At 64.0% G+C, this 20,573-nt stretch overlaps 2 protein-coding genes across 4 annotated transcripts; both read right to left on the bottom strand.

Annotated features, from left to right (window-relative positions):
- Nucleotides 1-2,832: 2,832 nt before the first annotated feature.
- LOC137465969 (methyl-CpG-binding domain protein 1-like) lies at nt 2,833-6,160 on the bottom strand (the record flags this gene model as incomplete). The annotated part of the gene is made up of 7 exons (XM_068177933.1): nt 6,008-6,160; nt 5,076-5,197; nt 4,522-4,636; nt 3,877-4,208; nt 3,532-3,617; nt 3,106-3,146; nt 2,833-3,000 (listed from the first exon to the last, which is right to left on the bottom strand). Coding segments are annotated over exons 1-7 (873 nt in total), but the record flags the coding sequence as incomplete, so codon positions are not given.
- Nucleotides 6,161-7,101: 941 nt separating this feature from the next.
- LOC137465967 (CXXC-type zinc finger protein 1-like) lies at nt 7,102-20,358 on the bottom strand. Of its 3 annotated transcripts, none has more exons than XM_068177929.1 (15): nt 20,133-20,358; nt 19,937-20,034; nt 18,968-19,068; nt 18,143-18,246; nt 17,196-17,351; nt 16,520-16,546; nt 15,907-16,056; nt 14,758-14,865; nt 13,921-14,105; nt 12,855-13,062; nt 11,877-11,987; nt 11,254-11,303; nt 10,881-10,977; nt 9,417-9,569; nt 7,102-7,371 (listed from the first exon to the last, which is right to left on the bottom strand). In XM_068177929.1, the coding sequence occupies exons 1-15, from the start codon at nt 20,133-20,135 to the stop codon at nt 7,231-7,233; spliced, it is 1,692 nt and encodes a 563-aa protein (XP_068034030.1). In that variant the 5' UTR covers nt 20,136-20,358; the 3' UTR covers nt 7,102-7,230. The 3 variants fall into 3 exon arrangements, with proteins under 3 accessions (XP_068034030.1, XP_068034032.1, XP_068034033.1); XM_068177931.1 differs by having other exon boundaries at nt 15,907-15,942; XM_068177932.1 differs by lacking the exon at nt 15,907-16,056.
- Between the last annotated feature and the right edge of the window lie 215 nt (nt 20,359-20,573).

Below are 20,573 nucleotides of genomic sequence, written 5' to 3'. Positions count from 1 at the left end.
CGGGATAACAACACGGGAAACATGGGATAACAACACGGGGAAACACGGGATAACAACACGGGGAAACACGGGATAACAACACGGGGAAACATGGGATAACAACACGGGGAAACACAGGATAACAACACGGGGAAACACGGGATAACAACACAGGGAAACAGGAAAACAACACAGGAAAATGGGAAAACAACACGGGGAAACAGGGGAAAATAACACGTAAACGGGGGAAAACAACAGGGAAACACAGGATAACAACACAGGGAAATGGGAAAATAACACAGGGAAACAGGAAAACAACAACAGAGAAACGGGAAAACAACACAGGGAAACGGGAAAACAACACAGGGAAACAGGAAAACAACACAGGGAAACATGGGATAACAACACGGGGAAACACGGGACAACAACACGGGGAAACACGGGATAACAACACGGGGAAACAAGGGAAAACAACACGGAAAGAAGGGAAAACAACACGGAAAGAAGGGAAAACAACACAGGGAAACAGGAAAACAACACAGGGAAACAGGGGAAAACAACACAGAAACAAGGGAAAACAACACAGGGAAATGGGAAAACAACACATGGAAACACGGGATAACAACACGGAAACGGGGGAAAACAACACAGGGAAACGGGATAACAACATAGGGAAAAACGGGTAACAACAACAGGGAAACGGGAAAACAACACGGAAACAGGGGAAAATAACACAGGGAAACACGGGAAAACACAGGGAAACATGGGATAAATATGGGAAAACGTGAAGAAAAACCACGGGGGAAAAACCACGGGGAGAAAAAACTCGGGGAAAAAAACCACAGGGAAATATGGGAAAACTTGGGATAATGAACATGTGAAAATATGGGGAAAAAACCACATGATAATGTGGGATAATATGGAAAAATACAGGGAAATATGGGAAAACGCAGGAAAACATGGGCTAATACGGGATAACATGGGATAAACGTGGGATAAACACGGGTGGGTACAGGAGGACAAGGGTGAACGTGCAGCCACAGACACAGGACAGACGGACAGGGGGACTGGGGACAAGGCAGGAGCTGCAGCGCAGGCTCTGCAGGGACACGGGCAGGACACGGAATGACACGGAATATACTGGGAAAATCCGGGAGAATATGGGAGATGGGGGGACGTGCCAGCACAAACAAGGGACAGGGACAGGCCAGGAGCCATATCCAGCCCTCCCGGGGACGTGGAAGAACGTGGAAACCAGGGGATAGCACAAAATAACGAGAGGGAACAGCGACAACACGCGGCAACGTAGAACGACGCGGGGTATCAGCAACACGGGTTAACGCTAATCACGTTCATTAACTCAGAGCGGCGTTAATTAACGCAGCGCCACACGCGTTCCCAGCCAATGAAGGAGAGGACACGGAGGTGACAAAGAGGTGACACAGGAGGTGGCACTGACACAGAGAAAGGGAGGATTATGGTGACACTGGAGGGGGGTGACAGCGGCACGCAGGGGTGCTGGTGACACTGGAGGGGGTGACAGCGACATGCAGGGGTGCTGGTGACATTTTGGGGGTGACAGCGACATGCAGGGGTGCTGGTGACATTTGGGGGGTGACAGTGACATGCAGGGGTGCCGGTGACACTGGAGGGGGTGACAGCGACACGCAGGGGTGCCGGTGACACTGGAGGGGGTGACAGAGACATGCAGGGGTGCTGGTGACACTGGAGGGGGTGACAGCGACACGCAGGGGTGCTGGTGACATTTTGGGGGTGACAGCGACATGCAGGGGTGCTGGTGACATTTGGGGGGTGACAGCAACATGCAGGGGTGCTGGTGACACTGCAGGGGGTGACAGCGACATGCAGGGGTGCCGGTGACACTGGAGGGGGTGACAGTGACATGCAGGGGTGCTGGTGACACTGCAGGGGGTGACAGCGACATGCAGGGGTGCTGGTGACACTGCAGGGGGTGACAGCGACATGCAGGGGTGCTGGTGACACTGGAGGGGGTGACAGCGACACGCAGGGGTGCTGGTGACATTTTGGGGGTGACAGTGACATGCAGGGGTGCTGGTGACACTGCAGGGATGACAGTGACATGCAGGGGTGCCGGTGACACTGGAGGGGGTGACAGCGACATGCAGGGGTGCTGGTGACATTTGGGGGGTGACAGCGACATGCAGGGGTGCCGGTGACACTGGAGGGGGTGACAGCGACACGCAGGGGTGCCGGTGACACTGGAGGGGGTGACAGAGACATGCAGGGGTGCTGGTGACATTTGGGGGGTGACAGCAACATGCAGGGGTGCTGGTGACACTGCAGGGGGTGACAGCGACATGCAGGGGTGCTGGTGACACTGCAGGGGGTGACAGCGACATGCAGGGGTGCTGGTGACACTGGAGGGGGTGACAGCGACACGCAGGGGTGCTGGTGACATTTTGGGGGTGACAGTGACATGCAGGGGTGCTGGTGACACTGCAGGGGGTGACAGCGACATGCAGGGGTGCTGGTGACATTTTGGGGGTGACAGTGACACGCAGGGGTGCTGGTGACATTTTGGGGGTGACAGTGACACGCAGGGGTGCTGGTGACACTGCAGGGATGACAGCGACATGCGGGGGTGCTGGTGACACTGCAGGGGGTGACAGTGACACGCAGAGGTGCTGGTGACACTGCAGGGGGTGACAGTGACATGCAGGGGTGCTGGTGACATTTGGGGGGTGACAGCGACATGCAGGGGTGCCGGTGACACTGGAGGGGGTGACAGCGACATGCAGGGGTGCTGGTGACACTGGAGGGGGTGACAGCGACATGCAGGGGTGCTGGTGACATTTGGGGGGTGACAGCGACATGCAGGGGTGCCGGTACCTTCTTGACGATGCGCAGGCAGCGGCGCAGGAGGCACTTGGGGGTCCGGCCGGGCCCGGAGGGGCCCCCGGGGGGGTTGCGGGCGCAGGCGCTGCAGATCCCACAGTCCTCGGGGATGAGACAGGCCTGGCACGTGCCACAGCCCACCCGCTGTGGGGAGGGGGTGTCAGGGCTCTTGGTGGGCCCCCCAAACCCCCCGAGGGATCTGGGGAACGCCCAGGGGCACCATTTCCCCCCCTGAGGGATCGGGGGTACCTTGTAGAATCGCTGCTCCCGGTTGAAGTCTCGTCTCTGGGCTGGGGGAGGTGGGGGAAGGGAGTCAGGGTCACCCCAACTTTCCTGGGATCCCCCCTGACCCCACTCCCGAACTCCTTCAGGCTCCCTTCCCCCCCAAAATGCTCCAAAACTGAGGGAAAGGGAGGCAGGGAAGAATCAGGGAGGAGGAACGGGAAGTTCCACGGGAATAAAACGATAATTACGGGTTGAAGCAATTCAAGGAATGATGATGATGATGATGGAGAGGGAAAAACCCAGGGAATGAAGAACAAGAACAACAGGAAAATGAGGAAGAGGATAAAACAGAAAAAGCTCTGAGAGAGCTGAGGAAGGTGGGAGGAAGACTCAGAGAACGAGGAGGAGCATGAAGAGGATGAGGAGGCGGGCGCTGAGGCCGAAGCTCACCACGGCAGTCGGGGCAGAGCCAGCGGCAGCGGCGCTGGGGGGGCAGCGACACCCCCGGGAAGAGGCTCTGGCAGCCAGCACAAAGCCTGTGGAGGAGGGGGCGGCATTTTGGGGGGAGCCAAGGGAACCCCAACACCCCCACTGCCCCCCGGGATCCCACAGCCCCCCTGAGGCAACCCCCCTACTCTGAATTTCCCCCCAGGAACACCCCCAGAGACTCCAATCCTTCCCTCCTGGGGTCACCCCCTGCTCCCGGGACCCCCTCCCCACGCCAAGAGTTCCAGGGGACCCCCACCCCCACGCCTGAGGGATCCCACGACCCCCCGGGGACCCCTCCCCACTCACGCCATCACCCCATCCTGGGGGGGCTCCAGGGGCGGCCGCTTGCGGGACCTGCGATGGGGGGGCTCCGGTGGGGGCGTGGCCACAGCGGAAGGAGGCGTGGCCTCGGCCAAAGGAGGCGTGGCCTGGCGAGTAGGGGGCGTGGTCTGGACGGGAGGAGGCGTGGCCTGGGCGGGAGGAGGCGTGGCCTGAACTGGTGAGGGTGGGGCTTTCTCGGTCTCAGCCCCACCCACCTCCACCTCCACCTCCACCTCTTCTTCCTCCTCCTTTCTGAAGATTTCGGGGGGCTCCGGGAGGGGCCCGGCGGGCAGGTGCCATTTGGGGCTCTTCTTGGTCTGAAAGGCACAAAATTGAGGGAGGGGGTCACAGCATGGAGGGAGAACCCCTTGTGACCCCTCCCCACCACTTCCAAACCCCCGTTACTGCTCCTCCCCACTGTAAGGACCCTTTATTTCCCACCCACCGCCCAATTTAGAGTCACCTCACCCTCATTTCCCTCATTTTGAGGAGCCCCTTTTATCCCATCTCTTTAGCCCACCCCCGATTCCCTTCTTGTTATGGGGCTCCCCCCACCAGGAGAGCTCCAGATTTCTGTCCCCAAGGTTTTTTGGGATTTTTGTGCCCCCTCCCGGGTCCCATCCCCCATACCCGGGTGGGGCCAGGCCGCTCCAGCCCCGATTTGAAGTCAAAGTTGCTCAGGTCGTGCCCGGGGCCCAGGAACCGCCGCAGCTCGATCTTACTGCGGAACTTCTGCCCTGTGGGGCTGCCGGGGGGCTCGGGTCAGATGGGCCCCAAAAACCCCCAGAACCCCAAGGGGACTGCTGAGCCTGGGGGAGCCCCCAAATGCCAAAGGGAGAATGGGAAAGGGGGAGCAAACAGAGCTCAGGGGACCCCTAAAATCCCCCTGTGATCTCAAAAAGCCCCCCCCCCCCCCACCCCGAGCCCCAAGATAGCCTGGAAAAATTGGAGGGGACTGGGAATATTTGGGAAAGGGACACTGAGAATTGGCCCCGAGGAGCTCGTGGAGGGGGAGGTGGGAAAGGGGCTCTGAAATCCCCCATGAAACACCACTGGGGCGTGGGGGGGAAGCCCCCAGATGGACACGGGATGGGGTCTAGGATGGGAGGAGGGAGAAAGGGCAGCACCCGCAGTCCCGTGAGGGCGAAAGGGAGGGGTGCGGGGAGTTTTTCGGGGAGGGGCACCTCCTGTAGTAGGTGTCGCTGCGGCCGCTGGTGGCCCCGGATTTCCGAAAAGCTTCGCGGCGCTGCCAGCCCGGGCCCAGCGCCGGGCACTCGGCCCAGCCCTCCGCCATCCTGCGGGGGGGCTGAGACCCCCGGAGAGGCGGGGAGCGAGGGGGTCACCACCGGCCCCGACAGCCCGAACACCCCCGGAGCCCGCCCCCAAACACAGCCGGGCCGCGCCCCCTCCCCACGTGACTCCATCCTCCCCTCCCCCACCGCCAGGGCCCCCCCTCCCCTCCCCTCCCCCACACAAACACAGCTCCGAGTCCTCCCCTCCCCCCGCAAGGACACCCCCAAAACTCCCCCGGAGTTCCGCCCCCACCCCAAACTGCCCCTCCCCCTCCCCAACAACCCCCAAACTGCCCCTCCCCCTCACAAACTGCCCCCAAACTGCCCCTCCCCCTCCCCAACAACCCCTAAACTGCCCCTCCCCCTCACAAACTGCCCCCAAACTGCCCCTCCCCCTCCCCAACAACCCCCAAACTGCCCCTCCCCCTCACAAACTGCCCCCAAACTGCCCCTCCCCCTCCCCAACAACCCCTAAACTGCCCCTCCCCCTCACAAACTGCCCCCAAACTGCCCCTCCCCCTCCCCAACAACCCCTAAACTGCCCCTCCCCCTCACAAACTGCCCCCAAACTGCCCCTCCCCCTCACAAACTGCCCTTCCCCCTCACAAACTGCCCCCAAACTGCCCTTCCCCCTCACAAACTACCCCTCCCCCTCACAAACTGCCCCTCCCCGCCCCCTCCCTCACGCCCCTTCCCCCACACGAACGCCCCCCCCCCCCCCCCCTCACGGCCCGCCCTTCCCCACCAGCCGCGTCTCCCCGCTCGGTTCTCTCTGGCTCCTCGCTCAACCCCGCTGCGGTCCCGCACCCCCGCCGGCCCCTCACCGTTCCCATCCGCCCCCGCCTGTGGCGCAGCTCTTCCTCTTCCTCCTCCTTTTCCTCCTCCTCTTCCTCCGGCGACGCCGCGAGGCCGCGGGGGGCGGAGGGGGCGGGGCCCCGCGCCGGAAGAGGAAACACCGGGCGGGAAACGCAAGGGGCGGGGGCTGCGGGTCACGTGAAGCGGAGCGGACCAATGAGGAAAGGCAGAACTAGAGTGGGGCGGGGCGATGCGCGACTCGTGGGGCGGGGAGGCACGTGACCGCGCGGCACGTGACGCCAGGAGGGAGGAGATATGTTAATGAAGCAGCGTGTGGGCGTGTCTATGCTAATGAGCCCGGCGCGTTCCCCTCGGGCCCATTGGGGGCCTTTCCCCTGCCCAGGACCCCCTGGTCCCCCCACAAAGACCCCCCCAAAACCGCCAGGGGCCCCTCCCAGCCCCCCCCCCACGGATGCTGCTCCCATTTCCTCCCCCAGGACCCCCCCAAATCCATCAGGGACCCCTCCCAAGATTGCTGCTCCCATTTCACCCCCACAAAGGACCCCCAAAAACCGCCAGAGACCCCTCCCAGCCCCCTCCCACGGATGCTGCTCCCATTTCCTCCCCCAGGACCCCCCCAAATCCATCAGGGACCCCTCCCACGGATGCTGCTCCCATTCCCCCCCCCCAAAGGACCCCCAAAAACCGCCAGAGACCCCTCCCAGCCCCCTCCCACGGATGCTGCTCCCATTTCCCCCCCCCAAAGGACCCCCAAAAACCGCCAGAGACCCCTCCCAGCCCTCCCACGGATGCTGCCCCCATTTCCCCCCCCCAAAGGACCCCCAAAAACCGCCAGAGACCCCTCCCAGCCCTCCCACGGATACTGCTCCCATTTCCACCTCTCCCACCCCTTAAGGATCCCCCAACCTCCTCAGGACCCCCCCCAGCTGCACCACGGCCAGCGAAGGCATCCCCATGGCCTCTGCAGGATCTGCGGTGGTACCAGAACTCAGGGCCTCCCAAAATTCCCCCAAAAGGGATCCCCAGAGACCCCACAGGAGCCGCCCTATATCCCATGGACAACCCGACAGATCCCACCGACAGCCCAGGGACACCCCCAGACTCGTTTTGCACACCCGGTTTATTTGGGGATGCGGGGGCACCCAGGAATCAGGGGTGGGGGGATGTGGGGAGGGGTCCGGGGGGGTTTAGGGGCTCCGGGGGCGGTCAGCGGTCCGAGCCAGGCCCGTGGTCAGCGGTCCGAGCGCAGGTCCGTGGTCAGCGGGTCGTGCTGGATGGTCTGGTGCAGCATCAGCGCCAGCAGCCCCGCCCGGTTGGTCATGGCCGCCCGCACATTGCGCTCCTGCTCGAACAGCTCGTCCAGCTTGTACCACTGCGGGGGACAGGGACGGCGTGGGGACAGGGACACGGACAGTGTGGGGACAGTGTGGGGACATGGACACGGACAGCGTGGGGACAGCGTGGGGACAGGGACACGGACAGCGTGGGGACAGGGACACTGTCCTGTTCGAACAGCTCGTCCAGCTTGTACCACTGCGGGGGACAGGGACAGCGTGGGGACAGGGACACGGACAACGTGGGGACAGTGTGGGGACAGGGACAGTGTGGGGACAGCGTGGGGACAGGGACACTGTCCTGCTCGAACAGCTCGTCCAGCTTGTACCACTGCGGGGGACAGGGACGGGGTGGGGACAGGGACACGGACAGCGTGGGGACAGCGTGGGGACATGGACAGCGTGGGGACAGTGTGGGGACAGGGACACTGTCCTGCTCAAACAGCTCGTCCAGCTTGTACCACTGTGGGGGACAGGGACAGCGTGGGGACAGGGACACGGACAGCGTGGGGACAGTGTGGGGACAGGGACAGCGTGGGGACAGGAACACGGGACAGTGTGGGGACAGCGTGGGGACAGTGTGGGGACAGAGACAGTGTGGGGACAGTGTGGGGACAGGGACACTGTCCTGCTCGAACAGCTCGTCCAGCTTGTACCACTGCGGGGGACAGGGACGGCGTGGGGACAGGGACACGGACAGTGTGGGGACAGCGTGGGGACAGGGACAGGGACAGCGTGGGGACAGGAACACGGGACAGTGTGGGGACAGCGTGGGGACATGGACACGGACAGCGTGGGGACAGCGTGGGGACAGGGACACTGTCCTGCTCGAACAGCTCGTCCAGCTTGTACCACTGCGGGGGACAGGGACGGCGTGGGGACAGGGACATGGACAGCGTGGGGACAGTGTGGGGACAGGGACAGCGTGGGGACAGTGTGGGGACAGCGTGGGGACAGGGACACTGTCCTGCTCGAACAGCTCGTCCAGCTTGTACCACTGCGGGGGACAGGGACGGCGTGGGGACAGGGACACGGACAGCGTGGGGACAGTGTGGGGACAGGGACAGCGTGGGGACAGTGTGGGGACAGGGACAGTGTGGGGACAGCGTGGGGACAGGGACACTGTCCTGCTCGAACAGCTCGTCCAGCTTGTACCACTGCGGGGGACAGGGACGGCGTGGGGACAGTGTGGGGACAGCGTGGGGACAGGGACACTGTCCTGCTCGAACAGCTCGTCCAGCTTGTACCACTGTGGGGGACAGGGACAGCGTGGGGACAGGGACATGGACAGCGTGGGGACAGTGTGGGGACATGGACAGCGTGGGGACAGTGTGGGGACATGGACAGCGTGGGGACAGTGTGGGGACAGGGACAGTGTGGGGACAGTGTGGGGACAGGGACACGGACAGCGTGGGGACAGCGTGGGGACAGTGTGGGGACAGGGACACGGGACAGTGTGGGGACAGCGTGGGGACAGGGACACGGACAGCGTGGGGACAGGGACAGCGTGGGGACAGGGACACGGACAGCGTGGGGAAAGTGTGGGGACAGGGACACGGACAGCGTGGGGACAGTGTGGGGACATGGACACGGACAGCGTGGGGACAGCGTGGGGACAGGGACATGGACAGCGTGGGGACAGTGTGGGGACAGGGACACTGTCCTGCTCGAACAGCTCGTCCAGCTTGTACCACTGCGGGGGACAGGGACAGCGTGGGGACAGGGACACGGACAGCGTGGGGACAGCGTGGGGACAGGGACAGTGTGGGCACAGTGTGGGGAGAGGGAGAGCATGGGAACAGTGTGGGGACAGCATGGGGACAAGGACAGCGTTGGGACAGGGACAGGGACAGCGTGGGGACAGGGACATGGACAGTGTGGGGACAGCGTGGGGACAGGGACAGTGTGGGGATGGGGACATGGACAGCGTTGGGATGGGGACAGAGTGTGGGGACAGGGATACGGACAGCGTGGGGACAGCGTGGGCACAGCGTGGGGACAGGGACAAGGACAGTGTGGGGATGGGGACAGAGTGTGGGGACACTTCGGGGACACTTTGGGGACGCGGGGCGGTGGCACCCACCACGCGGACGCGCTCCAGGTCCACCTCGGCGCGGCGCAGCTTCTCCCAGCAGTAGTGACGGTGGCACTTGCGCTTGGGGACGCGGCAGAAGTCCCCGGTCAGCTCGAAGACGTCGCGCACCAGCGGGCACCCGCACACCTCGTCCGCGGGCACCTGGGCGGGCACGGGGTCAGCGCCGGGCTGGGGACACCCAGAGCCCCTCTGCCACCTCCATGGCCACCCTGGGGTCCTGGCAGTGTCCTGGGCACTGCCCCTGTCCTGTCCCCTCATGTCCACTTTGGTGTCCTGGGATTGTCCTGGGCACGACCCTTGTCCTGGTCCTCCCTGTGCCCACCTCGGGGTCCCAGGAGTGCTCGGGGCACAGATCCCCTAAATTCCACCCCAAAATCTCATTCCGTGCCCACTTTGGGGTCCCAGGAGTGCTCGGGGCACAGATCCCCTAAATTCCACCCCAAAATCTCATTCTGTGCCCACCTTGGGGTCCCAGTAGTGCTCGGGGCACAGATCCCCTAAATTCCACCCCAAAATCTCATTCCGTGCCCACCTCGGGGTCCCAGGAGTGCTCGGGGCACAGATCCCCTAAATTCCACCCCAAAATCTCATTCTGTGCCCACCTTGGGGTCCCAGGAGTGCTCGGGGCACAGATCCCCTAAATTCCACCCCAAAATCGCATTCTGTGCCCACTTTGGGGTCCCAGGACTTTCCTGGGCACTGCTCCCGCTCCCCAAAGCCCACCCTGTGCCCACCTTGGGCTCGGGGCACAGATCCCCTAAATTCCACCCCAAAATCTCATTCCGTGCCCACCTTGGGGTCGCGGGAGTGCTCGGGGCACACATCCCCTAAATTCCACCCCAAAATCTCATTCCGTGCCCACCTTGGGGTCGCGGGAGTGCTCGGGGCACAGATCCCCTAAATTCCACCCCAAAATCTCATTCTGTGCCCACTTTGGGGTCCCAGGACTTTCCTGGGCACTGCCCCCGCTCCTCAAAGCCCACCCTGTGCCCACCTTGGGCTCGGGGCACAGATCCCCTAAATTCCACCCCAAAATCTCATTCCATGCCCACCTTGGGGTCGCGGGAGTGCTCGGGGCACACATCCCCTAAATTCCACCCCAAAATCTCATTCCGTGCCCACCTTGGGGTCGCGGGAGTGCTCGGGGCACACATCCCCTAAATTCCACCCCAAAATCTCATTCCGTGCCCACCTTGGGGTCGCGGGAGTGCTCGGGGCACAGATCCCCTAAATTCCACCCCAAAATCTCATTCTGTGCCCACTTTGGGGTCCCAGGACTTTCCTGGGCACTGCCCCCGCTCCTCAAAGCCCACCCTGTGCCCACCTTGGGCTCGGGGCACAGATCCCCTAAATTCCACCCCAAAATCTCATTCCATGCCCACCTTGGGGTCGCGGGAGTGCTCGGGGCACAGATCCCCTAAATTCCACCCCAAAATCTCATTCCGTGCCCACCTTGGGGTCGCGGGAGTGCTCGGGGCACAGCACCTGCAGCCTCTTGCAGTAGGTTTTGCTCTGGGGGTTGTAAACGTCACAGAACAGCCGAGTGGCCCTGGGGGGGGACACAAGAGATGTCCTGGGGTGGGGGAGGGACAGGGTGCTGAAGGACCCTCCCCCCCTCCCCAGACAGCCACAACCCCCCCCCCTCAAACTCCCCCCTGGGCACTCCCCCGGGGGGGATGACACCCCCACCCCAAAAAGCCTCCCCTGGGGTGCTGCCCCCCCCCGCCTTTCCCAGGAGGATTTAGGGGTCTGGGGTCCACCCCCCAACCCCAGAAAGCCCCCCCAGGGTGCCCCCCCCTCTCCCCAGAGCCCCCTCCCCACTCACCCCTCGATGCGGGTGGGGTACATGGACCCGAAGGACGTTTGGCTCTCGTACTGCAATGGGGTGGGGGGATCAAAAGGGGGGGCAGGGATGGGACCCCTGAGCCCACCCTGGGTCCTATGGACCCCCAGCCCCTATAGAGCCCCCCCACCGAGCCCTCCCACAGGGTCCTATGGCCCCCCAGCCCCTATAGAGCTTCCCCCCGATCCCTCCCACAGGGTCCTATGGACCCCCAGCCCCTATAGAGACCATCCCCACGAGACCCCACAGAACCCCCAGTCCCTACAGCCCCCCCAGCCCCTATAGAAACCCCTAAAGTTCCTTCACAGGGTTCCCCCAGCCCCCTAAGAACCCCCCCAGCCCCCCCCAAGCTGAGGAAAGGGATTCCCGTGGCCACTGCAGGATCTGGGAGGGTTGCCCAGCTCAGGGGGCGCCCAAAGTTCCCCTAAAAGGGTCCCCCAGAAGATCCCACAGGAGCCCAGAGAGTCCCATGGATGATCCCACAGACCCCGTGGATGATCCCACGGCAGCCTGGAATGCCATGGATGACCCCATAGATGATCCCACAGATCCACAGGCCCCAGGAAGCCAGAGGTGCCCCCAGGCCCCCCAAATCCCGGGATCACCTTGGCGTAGCAGCGCTCCATGTGCCGCAGGGCCACCTTGGGGTTGATGGGGTGGCCGCAGGACACGCAGAAGATCTGCAGGTCCGTGTCCTCACTGTCCCCCTCCGTGCTCTGGGGGGACAGCGGGGTCAGGGGGTCCAAGGGGGGACCCACGCATTGGGGGGATCCAAGGTTAGGGGGCTTCAGGGGCGCCCAGATGCTCCAGGGAGGGGATTTGGGGAGACCCAGGTGTCCATAGGGGACCCAGGACAGGGCTCAGGAGGGATTCAGAGATTTGGGGGATGCCCAGGGGCTTGGGGGGGACCCAGAATGGGGAAACTAAAAGGTTTGGGGGCATCCCAAGAGGGACCCAGAATTAAAGGATTTTTGGGGTGCCCAGCCCTCCAGGAGTTGAGTGTGGGCACCCAGGTGTCCCCAGGGCAGCAGAGGAGCCTGAAAGGGGGCCATAATGAGGAGAATTAAAGGGTTTTGGGGTGCCCAGCCCTCCAGGAGTTGAGTGTGGGCGCCCAGGTGTCCCCAGGGCAGCAGAGGAGCCTGAAAGGGGACCATAATGAGGAGAATTAAAGGATTTTTGGGGTGCCCAGCCCTCCAGGAGTTGAGTGTGGGCGCCCAGGTGTCCCTAGGGGAGCAGAGGAGCCTGAAAGGGGACCATAATGAGGAGAATTAAAGGGTTTTTGGGGTGCCCAGCCCTCCAGGAGTTGAGTGTGGGCGCCCAGGTGTCCCCAGGGCAGCAGAGGAGCCTGAAAGGGGACCATAATGAGGAGAATTAAAGGGTTTTTGGGGTGCCCAGCCCTCCAGGAGCTGTGTGTGGGTACCAGGGGAGCAGAGGGGTCTCAAGAGGAACCCAGAACAGGGAAAATTAAAACATTTGGGGGCACCCCTGTGACCATGAAGGACCCGGTGCGAGGGGCCCAAAACGGGTAGAATCAAAGCGTTTTCGGGGTCCCCAGCCCTCCGGCAGCCCCGGGGGGTGCCCACCTCCTCGTCCTCGCGGGGCGGGTGCCCCTTGGCGCGGGCGATGAGCCCCTCGAGCTCGTGGAAGCGCCGCTCCATCTCCTGCAGCCGCAGCCGCGCCTGGTGCTGCTCGCGCCGGATGCGCTCCAGCAGCCGCTTGCCGTGCTCCTCCGCCACGCACGGGCTCTGCTGCCACTGCTGGATCCGCTGCGGCAGGATCTCGTAGATCCGGCTGGGATCGGGGTGAGGAAAGGGTTAATGGGGGCTGCAGGATCCCTGGGATCCACTGCTGGATCCGCTGCGGCAGGATCTCGTAGATCCGGCTGGGATCGGGGTGAGGAAAGGGTTAATGGGGGCTGCAGGATCCCTGGGATCCACTGCTGGATCCGCTGCGGCAGGATCTCGTAGATCCGGCTGGGATCGGGGTGAGGAAAGGGTTAATGGGGGCTGCAGGATCCCTGGGATCCACTGCTGGATCCGCTGCGGCAGGATCTCGTAGATCCGGCTGGGATCGGGGTGAGGAAAGGGTTAATGGGGGCTGCAGGATCCCTGGGATCCACTGCTGGATCCGCTGCGGCAGGATCTGCTTAGATAAGTGGTTTACACTGGTCTATACCAGTCTGTACTGGCTTATACTGGTCTATACCAGTCTGTACTGGTTTATACCAGTCTGTACTGGTTTATACTGGTCTATACCAGTCTGTACTGGTTTATACTGGTCTATACCAGTCTGTACTGGTTTATACTGGTCTATATCAGTCTGTACTGTTCTGTACTGGTTTATACTGGTCCGTGCCATTCTGTACTGGTTTATACCGGTCTATACCAGTCTGTACTGTTCTGTACTGGTTTATACTGGTCTATACCAGTCTGTACTGTTCTGTACTGGTTTATACTGGTCCGTGCCATTCTGTACTGGTTTATACCGGTCTATACCAGTCTGTACTGTTCTGTACTGGTTTATACTGGTCTATACCAGTCTGTACTGTTCTGTACTGGTTTATACTGGTCCATGCCATTCTGTACTGGTTTATACCGGCCTGACCCGTCCCGCACTGGTTTATACTGGTCCATACTGGTGGGTACTCACTTGGCAGCCAGTTTGATGCCGCAGGCTTCGCTGCAGTACTTGGAGGGCGGGCGCGCGGGGCGGGTGCAGCCGGGGCCCAGGCACTGGCCCAGCCCCGCGGGGTCTCGGGCGTCGGCGCGCTCGGGGTGCCCGCGGCGCTCGCGGTGCCGCGCCCGCTGCCGGTGCCGCTTGTAGCGCTCCTCCTTCTGCACCAGTAACCCCCAGTTAGCACCAGTAACCTCCCAGTCACCACCACTCGTAGCTCAGCACTGCCAGTGCCGCGCCCGCTGCCGGTGTCGCTTGTAGCGCTCCTCCTTCTGCACCAGTTAGCACCAGGAACCTCCCAGTAACCTCCCAGTAACCTCCCAGTAACCACCACTTGTAGCCCAGTAACCACCAGAGCTCTCCCAGTGCTGCGCCCGCTGCTGGTGCCACCTCCCAGTAACCTCCCAGTAACCACCACTCGTAGCCCGGCACTGCCAGTGCCGCTTGTAGCGCTCCTCCTTCTGCACCAGTAACCCCCAGTTAGCACCAGTAACCTCCCAGTAACCACCACTCGTAGCCCAGTAACCACCAGAGCTCTCCCAGTGCCGCGCCCGCTGCCGGTGCCGCTTGTAGCGCTCCTCCTTCCGCACCAGTTACCACCAGTTAACACCAGTCACCACTCAGAACCCTCCCAGTACCTCCCAGCAGCTCCCAGTGCTCATTCCGCCACTCCTCCTTCCACACCAGTGAACACCAGTAACCACCTGTCACCACCCAGTAACCACCGCTCGCCACCCAGCAACCACCCAGAGCCCTCCCAGCAACCCCCAGTAGCTCCCAGTGGCCCTCCCAGTAGCTCCCAGTGGCCCTCACCTTCTTGTCCGACTTCTTCTCGCGGCGTTTGACGTGTTTGACCTTCACGGCGCGTTTGCGCAGGACGGGGTCCAGGAACGGCGCGTCCTCGGCGTCACTGAGCCAGGGCTGGCGGGACCGGGGACACGCGGGGACACGTCGGGGACACGCGGGGACACGCGGGGTGACGGCCCCGATGCGCCTCAGAGCGTGGCCCATGAAGGGACACGAGGGGACAACGTGGCCCGGGGTGCCTCGGGCGCGTGGCCTGGTGTCGGGACGCGCCAGGACGCACTTGGGGACGTTCGGGGACGCGCCACAGGGCACGGCGTGGTGTGGGGACGTGCCAGGACACGCTGGGGACACGCAGGGATACGCCTGACACACCTCGGAGTGCCACGGGGACGCGACCTGACGTGCCAGGACACGTTGGGGACATCCGGGGACGTGCCTCAGGCCACGGCCCAGCGTGGGGACGTGCCACGGTCCCACGCTGGGGGATATTTGGGGACGCGCCCCGACAAGGAGCCAGGACAGGTCCTGATACGCCTGAAGCTCGCCTTGACACACAAAACCAGCCCTGGACAGCCTAAACCAGGCCCTGACACACAAAGCCACCCCTAAACCCACTAAACCAGGCCCTGATGTGCAAAAACCTCCCTCGCGTCTGCTCCTGTGGTATCCGGGGGGGTGTTTGGGGTGCCCAGGGGGAACAGTGGGGGTCCCCAGGGCAGTATTTGGGGTCCTGGGGGGGACAGTTTTGGGGTGCCAGGGGGGCAGTTCTGAGGTCCCGGGGCAGTTGTGGGGTGCCGGGGGGTCAGTTCCAGAATCCTGGGACAGTTCTGGAGTGCCAGGGGCAGTTTTGGGGTCCTGGGGGGGCAGTTTTGGGGTGCCAGGGGCAGTTCTGGGGTCCTGGGGGGGCAGTTTTGGGGTCCTGGGGCAGTTCTGGGGTGCCAGGAGGGCAGTTTTGGGGTGCCAGGGGGCAGATTTTGGGGTCCCAGAACAGTTTTGGGGTGCCAGGGGGCAGATTTTGGGGTGCCAGGACAGTTTTGGGGTGCCGTGGGAGCAGATTTTGGGGTCCCAGGACAGTTTTGGGGTGCCGTGGGGGCAGATTTTGGGGTGCCAGGATAGTTTTGGGGTGCCGGGGGGGGCAGTTTTTGGGGGGCTCACCAGGCCGTGCTCGTCGAAGGCGCCGGCGCAGAGCTCCTGGTAGAGCCGGGGGTCGAGGGGCAGCTCCTCGTCCGAGAGGCTCTCGGGGGGCCCCGGCCCCCCAAGCTGCGCCTTCAGCAACTCCAGGTCCCCCTCGCGCCCCCGGGCCAGCTGGGGGGGGGTCAGCACCGCCAGGGACCCCCGGGAACCCCCCAAGGCACCCCTGGGACACCCCCATGGCACCCCCGGGACCCCCAATGGCACCCCCAGGACACCCCCATCAGTTGGGGGGGTGGGGGGGGGTCAGCACCCACCAGGGACCCCCTGGGACCCACCAGGCACCCCCAGGACCTCCATGGCACCCCCGGGACCCCCCAGGACCCCCTCATGGCACCCCTGGGACCCCCTTGCACCAACTTGGGCGGGGGGGGGGGTCAGCACCTTCCTGGGCACCCCCACCCCCTGTACCTGTGAGCCCCCCCCTCACCCCAAGGGCGATGAGGATTTTGGGGTGCCCCTCCGCCCCCCAGCCAGGCTTGGCCCCTTCCCCACGCCCTTCTCACGGGGACAGGGCGGGTCTGGGGTCCCCCTTTCCCCTCCCCCTCCCCTCCCTCCCCTCTCGCCAGGGACTCACCGAGGTGGGGAAGTACTTGTAGGATTCCTGCGGGGACACGGAGGGGACACGTCAGGGACAGGGCGGTGGCACGGGGACACGGAACATGGGGACGCGGGGACATAGGACAGGGACACACAGGGGCACGGGACGCTTGGGTACACAAGACGCGTTGGGGACACGTTGGCGGCACGCTGACAGAGCGACACGCGGACGCGCAACGCGGGGACGTAGCGAGACAGGGTGGCACGGGGACACAACAGACGTTGGGAACGTGCTGGGGACGCTGTGAGACAGTGCCACGCGGACACGGGACACTTGGGGACACCTCAGGGTGGCACAGGGACAGGCAGCAGCTTGCTGGGGACACGGAACACGTGAGCAACAGGGGACACGGGGACGTGCCACGAGCGTGACGCATCAGGGACGCGGCACGAGGTGACAAAGAGACACCAGGACGCGGCCAGACAGTGACAAAGGGACACGGGACAGGGTGACAAAGGGACACGAGGCGGTGACAGAGGCCACAGTGACAAAGAGCCACACCGGGGACACACCAAGGCCACCCCAACACGCCCGGCCCCGGCGGGCACTGAGGCCACGCCACACGGGGCACACACCCCACTCCCGACACACACCAAGGACGCGCCGGGGACGCGCCGGGGACGCGCCAGGGACGCGCCGGGTGCCCGCTCACCCGCGCCCGCAGCTGGCACTGCCGCAGCCGGCACTTCTGGCGGATCTTGTTGGGGCCCCCGAATTTCTTCATGTCCCGGCAGAAGTCGCACTGCCCGCAGTCCTCGGGGCGCCGGCACGCCTCGCACTCCCCGCACATGCGGGCTGAGCGCTTGATCTGGGGTCGGGCACCCCAAAAATAGGGTCAGGCACACCGAAAATGGGGTCAGGCACCCCGAAAACAGGGTCAGGCACCCCAAAAACAGGGTCAGGCACCCCGAAAATGGGGTCAGGCACCCCGAAAATGGGGTCAGGCACCCCGAAAACGGGGTCAGGCACCTCAAAAATGGGGTCAGGCACCCCGAAATCAGGGTCAGGCACCCTGAAAATGGGGTCAGGCACCCCGAAAACAGGGTCAGGTGCCCTGAAAATGGGGTCAGGCACCTCAAAAATGGGGTCAGGCACCCCGAAAATGGGGTCAGGCACCCCGAAAATGGGGTCAGGCTCCGCGAAAATGGGGTCAGGCACCTCAAAAACAGGGTCAGGAACCCCGAAAATGGGGTCAGGTACCTCAAAAACAGGGTTAGGCACCCTGAAATTGGGGTCAAGCACCTCAAAAATGGGGTCAGGCACACCAAAATCCATCAGGAACAGCCCAAATTCCACCAGGGACACCCCAAATCCCTCCAAGGACACCCCCACCTTGCACTCCCCAAATGCAGGCTGAGTGCTTGATCTGGGCTCAGACACCCCAAAAATCCACCCGGGCCACCCCAAAACCCAAGCTGGGAGGGATCCCAGACACCCGGAGAGGGTCAGGGGTCCCCCAAATCTCCCCCAACGCACCCCCCAGCCTCCTGGTGCCCCCAAATCCTCATCCCAAGGGACTCGGGCACCTCCCAGCCTCTCCCCAGAATTGGGGTGTCCCCCTTTGTGGGGTCCCCACCCCCTGAGCCCCCCAGAGCCCACCTTGGCAGCCCGGCCCTGCTCCAGCTCCTGCCCTTTAGCCCCCTCGTGCTCCTTCTCCCGCCACTTCTTGTGCCGGTACCGGATCTCCAGGGACGGGTCCTTCTCTGGGGGGGGGGTGGGGGGTCACAGAGGGGTCCACCACCGGGGACACCCCAAAAACGGGCTCAGGCACCCCAAACACGGGGTCGGGCACCCCGAATTCCACCAGCCACACCCCAAACCCCACCAGGGACGCCCCTGCCTCACGCTTGCTGCACACGCGGGCTGAGCACTGGATCTGGGGTCAGACACCCCAAAAATGGGGTCAAGCACCCCAAAAACCACCCAGACCCCCCCCTCAAAAAACCAGCCAGACCCCAAGCGTCCTTGGAACCCCCCAAAATCAGGCCCTCGCCCCTCTCACTGCAGCCCAACACCCCTCAATGGCCCCCCCAGAGCCCCCAGCCCCTCTCACCGCGGCATTGCCACTCACTAAAGCCCCCCCAAACTCCCCCCAGAGCCCCCCAAAACCCCCCCAGAGCCCCCAGCCCCCCCTCACCGCATCACTGCCACTCACCAAAGCCCCCCCAAAGCCCCCCAAAACCCCCCCAGAGCCCCCAGCCCCCCTCACCGCATCACTGCCACTCACCAAAGCCCCCCCAAAGACCCCCAAAACCCCCCCAGAGCCCCAGCCCCTCTCACCACGGCACTGCCACTCACCAAAGCCCCCCCAGAGACCCCCAAAACCCCCCCAGAGCCCCCAGCCCCTCTCACCGCGGCACTGCCACTCACCAAAGCCCCCCCAGAGACCCCCAAAACCCCCCCCGAGCCCCCAGCCCCTCTCACCGCGGCACTGCCGGCAGTACCACTCGCGGATGGCCTTGGCCATGCGCTCGGTGATGTTGATGCAGTCCCCATGGAACCACTCGTTGCAGTTGTCGCAGCCGCTGTTGGGACGGGAGAGACACCGAGACCCTCAGCCGGGCACCCCCAAAGCCCCCCCAGGGGAACCCTGCACCCCTCCCCGCTTCAAGGGACCCCCCCCAACACCCCCAGGAGCCAAGACAAGCCGGGATCCCCCCAACTCCCACCCTGTGAAGCGCCCGGGACCCCCCAGCTGGCCCCTCAGGTCTGCTGCGACCCCCAGACCCCCCCTCACATCCCGAAGCACTTGGGGACCCCCCCTCACATCCCGAAGCACCTGCGGACCCCGCTCATTCCCGTTCCCCCTGACATCAGGAAGCACCTGGGGACCCCCCAGACCCTCCCTCACATCCCGAAGCACTTGGGGACCCCCCAGACCCTCCCTCACATCCCGAAGCACCTGGGGACCCCCCCAGGCCCCCCCTCACATCCCGAAGCACTTGGGGACCCCCCAGACCCCCCCTCACATCCCGAAGCACCTGGGGACCCCCCCAGACCCTCCCTCACATCCCGAAGCACCTGGGGACCCCCCAGACCCTCCCTCACGTCATGAAGCAGTTGGGGACCCCCCCCAGACCCCCCCTCACATCCCGAAGCACCTGGGGACCCCCAGACCCCCCCTCACATCCCGAAGCACCTGGGGACCCCCAGACCCCCCCTCACATCCCGAAGCACCTGGGGACCCCCCAGACCCCCCCTCACATCCCGAAGCACCTGGGGACCCCCAGACCCCCCCTCACATCCCGAACCACTTGGGGACCCCCCCTCACATCCCGAAGCACCTGCGGACCCCGCTCCCCCCGTTCCCCCTGACATCAGGAAGCATTTGGGGACCCCCCAGAGCCCCCCTCACATCCCGAAGCAGCTGGGGACCCCCAGACCCCCCCTCACATCATGAAGCAGTTGATGTCCGGCTTGCGGCACACGCAATAAACCGGCGCGTTCTCCTCCCCTCCCGGGGCCGCCTCCGCGTCCGAGAACTCGCTGTCCTGAGGGGGTAACGGCGGGGGTGTCAGGGCCTGGGGGGGTCCCCCAGACACCGCAGACCCCCTGAGGTCTCCCCCACACCCCCGGTCCCCCCCCCCACCATCGCTGCCGCCGCCTCCGAGGGACGCTCCGGGCTAGGCCCAACAGCGGCCGGAAGCGGGGGCGTATCCAACTTCCGCTTCCGGGTACGGGCGCGCCCACCCACAGCATGGCGGCGGCCATAAGGGAGCAATGGCGGCGGCCATAGGGGGCCGCCTTGTTTGGGGGAAGTGTCACCCGCGGTCGCAAAGAGACACCTGAGAGACAGCAATGGTGGCAGAGTGTTTATTGGGGACATGGGAAACATGAGGGGACCCGAGGGGACATGAGGACATTGGGGGAGAACTGGGGACATTGGGGACACTGGGGACAAGGGGGACATCAGGGACCTGAGGGGACATGGGGGACACTGGGGGGACACTGGGGACAAAGGGGACATCGGGGACATGAGGGGACATGGGGGGCACATGGGGACCTGCAGGGACATTGGGGACATGAGGGA

This window comes from Anomalospiza imberbis, unplaced genomic scaffold, assembly GCF_031753505.1.
Source record: "Anomalospiza imberbis isolate Cuckoo-Finch-1a 21T00152 unplaced genomic scaffold, ASM3175350v1 scaffold_1224, whole genome shotgun sequence".
NCBI lineage: Eukaryota > Metazoa > Chordata > Aves > Passeriformes > Viduidae > Anomalospiza > Anomalospiza imberbis.
This window is presented reverse-complemented; position numbering and strand designations above follow the sequence as displayed.

Coding starts and splice junctions, on each gene's coding strand:
- LOC137465967 (XM_068177929.1), bottom strand. Junction 9,570..10,880: donor AGCACTCCCGCGACCCCAAG/GTGGGCACGGAA, acceptor GTGCCCGCCCAG/GTGCCCGCGGACGAGGTGTG. Junction 7,372..9,416: donor ACCTGGAGCGCGTCCGCGTG/GTGGGTGCCACC, acceptor TGTCCCCCGCAG/TGGTACAAGCTGGACGAGCT.